This window comes from Galeopterus variegatus, unplaced genomic scaffold, assembly GCF_000696425.1.
Source record: "Galeopterus variegatus unplaced genomic scaffold, G_variegatus-3.0.2 Scaffold2283, whole genome shotgun sequence".
Classification (NCBI taxonomy): Eukaryota; Metazoa; Chordata; class Mammalia; order Dermoptera; family Cynocephalidae; genus Galeopterus; species Galeopterus variegatus.
The window spans coordinates 226,551-233,653 of NW_007728394.1; the positions used below are offsets into that span (position 1 = coordinate 226,551).

At 37.8% G+C, this 7,103-nt stretch overlaps 1 protein-coding gene across 1 annotated transcript in view; it reads right to left on the reverse strand.

The window, feature by feature from the left end:
* The window catches only part of RALGAPA2 (Ral GTPase activating protein, alpha subunit 2 (catalytic)), a 238,163-nt gene that overhangs the window by 186,374 nt on the left and 44,686 nt on the right, over positions 1–7,103 (reverse strand). The window contains exons 11-12 of the mRNA XM_008581155.1: positions 4,619–4,709; positions 3,013–3,189 (exon numbers count right to left, since the gene is read on the reverse strand). Coding sequence (XP_008579377.1) covers positions 3,013–3,189; positions 4,619–4,709 — 268 coding nt within the window. The remainder of the gene's footprint in view (positions 1–3,012; positions 3,190–4,618; positions 4,710–7,103) is intronic.

Below are 7,103 nucleotides of genomic sequence, written 5' to 3' on the forward strand. Positions count from 1 at the left end.
ACATGCATTAACTATATTTTATTTTCTGTATTCATAATGCTCTGGCACCTGAGGCCTTACTGCTCAGGGAGGAACTGCCCTTTCCAAGGTTAGCTAATTCCTAGAGATAGCAAACAACTCATCAGGGAGCGTGCCTTTCATATGCAAACTAACCAGTCCAAAGCTCATATCCTCCAACCACCTCCTTTATCTAGCTCTAACTCAGCTGGTCAATATACTCCTGGCCCTAATTACCCCAGGGCCAGGCAACTAAGGACAGCACCTATGTCCCAGAGCCCACTGAAATTATTCACACCAGCCAATCCTAAATCTGCTGACCCTGCCTTGCCTTGCTTTTCCTGTGGAAATGGCAATAAAGGCTCTTGCCTGTGTTTTGTTCCCTCTGCCTCCTGATGAACTGTGGTGCTTCCCCAAGGGGCTCCTATTCCCAGGGACCTGTGAGTAGAAATTTCTTCCTTTATGATCATCATTTCCATGTCTGCGTGTCTTACTATTCCAGATTAGAACAAATCCGAGGTACATTTTAAAACAATGCACAACAAATGTAGCTGTTCTTTTCAGTAAACACAAAATGATTTAAATGAGAAAGCACATACAAAACTAAGCTGTAAGCTTGCCAGTGATAAAGGAATTTAAGATTTTAGAAGCAGTTTATTATTCTAAGCACTTGATAATTGGTAGGATTATTCGATGAGAAACAGAGATACACTCAAATTGTCTGATCCCTCTCCTCGTATGTCCTAAAGATCAGGCTAACATGAGTTTTATTTGCACATTTATGAAGAAATTGTTCTCTTAAGAAAAGAAAGTTAAATTCAGAACTGTGATAATCCTTAAACCTTATCATATTACAGTTTGTCCTTTTCACAGATGACAAGATGAACTATTGAACTGAGTGTACTGATTCTCTATATTAGTATTTCAAAGAAGAACTAAGTAGTTGGAGGAGTTAATCACAACATAGATTGCTTCATATAAAATTACCTCACACAAGTTTATTAAATTGAGCTGTCCAATGCATACTCTGAAATGGGATCAAAACTAATCTTTGCAAAGGACAGATGAAAGAGGTAATCACCCAATTTTCTTTCCTTTCAATAAAAATAATTAAAACTAGTTCTTGTTTAGGTAAATTCGACTTATTGAAGATTCAGTATTACCTCCTATCGTATCACAATGATGAGCTTCTCTTAGATAATGTGTAATGATTCTCAAAGTTCAAAGGGCTTTACAGTTGTAATTTTAACAGCAACACAGTGAAAGTAGACACAGCAATGCATGTGGAGTCAAAACACTTTGGAAGCCAGTTACATCTCTGGAACTTACTTTCTAGCTGGGTAACACAATTTCTCTGAGTCTCAGTTTCCTCATCTCTAAAACAGAAATGATAAGACCTGATCTGCTTGGTGTACAGAATCAAAGAGGATAACTCAAAGTTCTTTGTAAACTATTAAATCCCATATAAATTTATAGTATTATTAGTCAAAATCATTATCCATTCTATAAAAATTTTATCCAATACCATTTTATATGTTAATTTTTTGATGTTTTGATGTTACTTCATCAAGAATTTTTAAAAATACAGAGACTTTGGTTAAATTTTATATCATAGTGAAACCTAAAGTTTGGTAAAAATAAAACCCACTTGAGGTGAAATTTTAGCCTTGTTTATAATTTAAAAATGATTTTTAGCATTTTAATAAACTTTTTATTTAACTTGTACCATGTTTCTATGTTGTTGTTATAGCTGTTTTCATATACCATATCTCTGTGTGAGGATGAATGTGGCAGACCAGGAAAGTCTTGGCTCTGGTCAGCATTTCCCACACTGAGCTCCTCAGAGCACTAGTCTTTCCTGATACCTGCAAAACAAAGCAAAACAAAAACCAGCTCCTCCTTGGTGTCCCCATTCTTGTCAGCCCTGTCACATAGACAAGGATACTGAGCTTTTGAGAGGTTCACTTAGCCAGAGTCACACGATGTGTGCATGCATGTGTGGACATGTGTGCATGTGAATAACTAAAATTGCAGACTGCTTCCACACACACTGTTCTGTGCGCCTGACTTACATGTTCACTCGCTTATTCCTCCAACAATCCTATGAGGTAGGGATTATTATTATCCCCATTTTACAGACAAAGAAAGTGAAGGACAGAGATTAAGTAACTAGCTCAAGGCCACCCAGCAACTCCTTGGTAGAGCCGGGATATAGACCCAGAAAGCTTGGCTATGTAGTCCATGCGTGAATCTTAGAAACATAATACTGTGGGGGGGAAAGGTGCAAAATACAAAGAATAACATCATTTTTTCTTTTTTAAAGTTCAGAAATATAACTAAATAATATATTGTCTGAGGACACAGACATATGTGGTAAAACTATGAAGAAATCAAGGGAATTATTATAAAATAAATTTGGAATAGGGTCCCAGGATGAAGGGAGAAGAGGGACTTGAGAAGGACCTCCATGGGAACCTCACTGATTTGGGTGATGTTCTAGTTTTAAAGTTGGATAGTAGTCTCATCAGTGTTCACTTTATTACTATGGCCCACAACTTACATAAATGTAAAAATTTATGTTGTATGTATCAAGTGCTTTATAATAAAAAATTTTTAAATATTCAACAATAAGCTATCCAAACCCCTTGACTTATACTAGATTTATGACACACGTAAGCTGGAAAAATCACTCTTCTCTGTTTCCAGAGTACAGCAAATTCAATCAGGAATGCCAAAGACTTGGCATGAATACCATCACCTCCTCCCATGGTGCACACTGGTCATGAGCATGGCATGCTTCCTCCCATATCCAGCCACTATTTCAGACCCTCTCCACACAAGACTCTGAGAACGCATGACTGATCATGAACAGGCGGTGGGACTGCCACACCAATGTGGTTGGAGGTGGCACCCCATCATCATTGCGCAAAGGGACCCCTGGAGTTCTTGCAACTAGGAAACTCTGGGATCTCCCAGTTATTTGTGCTGATACTTCTTTTTCAAATATGCAGTTACCTGTTAGATTTGAAGCATCAGTGGGACTCAGTTGTAACCAATGGCGGGCATCAGTGTCAGCCACAACATCTGTGGGAGTATTCAGTTCTGCGTCTTCCTCACAGGTCTGCCACGGGCTCATAGACAGCTCCAGCTCATTGTTAAAGCCTAGAGCTGTATCACTGCTGATACTTTCACCTGGCACAATGGAAGAACCAAAATTCGAGATAACAAATGGCGGAAAATCAGAATGTTCACAATTACCAATATGGAAGTAACTAAACACCTAACTAGCAGACATGACAGGAACCATTTAGGGGCCTGGGCAGAATCTGAAGAACTTAATAGGGGCTCAAAAGGTGCCCATGTGGGGGTCTGGGTCAACAAAAGAAATCTTCCAAGTGCAGGGTATTGAGAGCCCCACTATATATCACTCAACTGGCATTCTTTTCGAGGTGTCTTCACTTAGCTATCCTATACACCCAAAAGATTATGCCAAGTCCTAAAGTTTTCTCCTGACACTTATTCAACTGCAAAATGAGGGTGGGTGGAGGAAAATGGTGATTACTGATTCCACCACAAATGCAAGTTTATTCCAGCAGACAGAAGAATTTAGAGATGCCATATCTCTCAAGCCTGATGTTTAGACTTAACCCCCAGATGAATCACCCACAGCCATTTGGGATAAGGTGCCCCACTACAACAGATTTTCTACAATGTAAATTCTCCCCTTCAAACACTAACTAAAGTTCTAGTTTGTCATAATATAATGGTGCTGGGTTATTAAGACTTATAGGGCTATTTAATCTGACACAAATCAAACCTAGACAGTTCTCCTCAAAGTCTCCTGTGTACTTCATAACAATTTTATGGGTCTACCCTTTCTGTCTGCTCACCCTTCCCGCTGCTCTCTGCATCTGCCACTGACAGCCCCCCAACCTCACTGATTCTAATCTGCGGTCCTCTATTCACTTGCAAAGAACTGAAAGTTGTCTCTCTAATCAGGTGACTGATCTGTTAGGTCCCAAACTTGATCTTTCACAGAACTCTAAACCAACAGGGTGAAGACAGAACATGAGAAGAGCTCCTCTATACCCTACAAAGAACTGTCCTGAACTTGCAGGACTTATTTACTATGTTACTCTGAGAAGAAGGTAGCCTGGCACCTGACATCAGGAAAGCAGAGTACTAGGGCTATATTTTACAGTGTATGATAACATGTCTCAGGATTCCAATCAAACCTTATTTTAAAGTACTTATCCCATTGACTGTAATGCACTTTTGAAGTTTTTCACTGCCAGCCTGTGGGAACTTTCTGGGTAAGACAGTTTTTTCTTCTGTCTGTCTGCTCACCCAAGCCATCAGACTCTACTATGCCTCTCAACCTGGAGAAAAGCCCAAGGGTAGAAAGACAGGCCTCTTAGGGATAGGTAACTAACTAGAAATGTTTTATGGTGTATGTGGATTAATCTTTCATCAGTCTTGGGATACCAGAAATAAAAATGTCCCATTTTGCAACCATGTCTCTTCAATTGATGAGAAACCACTGCAGTTAGAAAGCAAAAAGAAAACAAAACACATAAACTTTCTAGTTGGATGAGTAGAGAGCACATTTCCTGGAACTTACTCTTCTGTCTTTCCCTACATTTTCCTTGCATCTGCTGCAAATCATCTTTCAAATCCAATTCAGTAGGGCTGCTGCTTCTTCGAACTAAGATCTACAGACAAAAAGAAATATTGCATTTATTACAGGAAAGTTTTAATTTTTACAAGATTGTTCTAGCCCACATTTGTAAGGGGGAAAAAAACCCAATAATAACAGCAACAAAAAATTGAATGATGTTTTCCATTTGAAGGCTATGTGTTCAAATATTATTATAATTGAATTACATATTACTCAAGATCTGAAACTTTTGAAATTTATATCCTCTACTTTGTCAACTGACATCCAATTCAACTGATCTACTAAGAAGGGATGCCAAATTATATGGAAGTAATTTATTTTAAAGTTTTATTCCTTCCTTTGGTCAAGCATACTGAACGCAATTCTTCAGAAGGTCTAAATAACCCACAAATGGTGAGTGTGTTGACAGGAATGTGCAAACTTCACCCAGACTTCTATAGGTCCACTCAGTACCTTCCTAGTTAAACGTGAGACAGATTTTTCTGGGCACTGCTCAATGCTGGACCTTGCATTAAATACAGATGATTAAAAAATCAGGAGGCAATCTGCATCCTCTCAAAATTTATAATTTGCTTGGAGAGACTAAATATACACAAATTACACAAACATAATTACAACGTACATAAGCAAAATATGGAAATAAACTCTCTCTGAAAGGTATGCAGAATAAAGTATTACCTTAGTTGGTTCACAGATATTGGAGAGCTGTTCAAGAAGCAAATGATACAAAGTGGCAAATGGAAAACAGGAGGGGACTCAAGGCAGAAAGCACCGAGTGGTAATCAGCAAGTTCTATGTGCAGGAAAAGAAGCTGATTACAGTAGGCCATGCAGGGCAGCCAGGTGAAGAAGTTAACAGATAAGAAGAAATGCAGACCTTCTAAAAGAGGCAGCTGCCAGTGGGCCTTCAACATGAGCTTTAGGACCTTCAACCTACTATTGATAAAACGAGCAACTAACTATATGTTCCTGACAATAGCTTATTGTGATTAAAAATAGAAAGATGACTCTAGTGGTTATCTGTAGGACAGATTAGAGTGAAGAAGAAAATTGCTATGAACTATTCTGGCAATTCAGAAATGGGGAGATGAGGCTTTATACAATTGTAGAAGGAAAGAGAAGAGAGAATAAAATGAGGCAATATTTGAAGAAATGATTACCAAGAATTTTCCAGAAATGATGGAAGACAAGCATCCACAGATGCATGAGACACAGCATATACCAAAAAGGACAAATGTACAAACCAAAATATGCCATAATATACCATACCTGCATCTAAACATAACATAGTACAAGCAAAGGACTAGGACAAAGACAAAGGACAGCAAAGAAAAACAACTAGACAGGATAAACAGAAACGAAAGGTAAGATAGTAGAAAACCAGCTTCCTTTAGGGGAGGGGAGCAGAGTAAGAGGTTGGGGAACTACAGGAATTAAGACGTTGTGGTACTGTCCAGAGAGACAAAATAACCAATGAATCAAGGTAAGAGGCACCAAAATGAAGCCTTACACATCTGGGAAATAGTATATATGAGAGAGAGGTGGCATTTCAGATCAATAAAGGAAAAATGGATACAATCAATGGGACAAGTGGTTATCTATGGAGAAAAAAATAAAATGGATCCCTCCCTTACTCCATAAACAGATGGATGAAAGGCTTACATGTGTAGAGCAAAACTGAAACACTTACAGAATAAATAAATTTTTATCCCTGTGTAGTTGAGATTTTTAAAAATTCCATAAAACCCTGATCATAAAAATGATAACAGAGAATACCAAAATAAAGAACTTCTGTTCATGAAGAGACACCATAGAGAAAGTGAAAATATAAGTCACATATTAGAAGATATTTGCTATAAAATCAGGATCAGTATTCAGACTATACAAAGTACTAGTACAAATAAAAGAGAGAAAGACAAACAAATCAACAGGTAAATGACAAAAGACAACACTAGGCAATTCAGACGAAACAAAAAAGGCCAATCAACATATGGAAGTATTTTAAACCTTATTAGTAATCTGAGAAATGCAAAATAAGAGATTCTATTTTTACCTATTTGACTCAAAAATTTAAAAATCTGACAATAGAAAGTGTTGGCAAGAATGTGGACGAATGGGAAATCTATACACTGTTGGCAGAAATGTAAGTGGTATAACCACTTTGGAAAACAGGCATTATCTTGCAAAGAAGAATATCCTTCTATTCTATGACTCAATTCTATTCCTAGGTAGCCACCACAGGGAAAACCTTAAACACATAGATCTTGAAACACACCCAAGAATGTACATAGCTACTGTTTTCATAAAAGCAAAAAGCTAGACATAATCTACATGTCCATCAACAAAAGACCGGAAAAATACATTGTGGTACATTCACAGAGAGAACTTGGTGAGCTACTGGGATAAATCTTAGAAATATACATAACTGA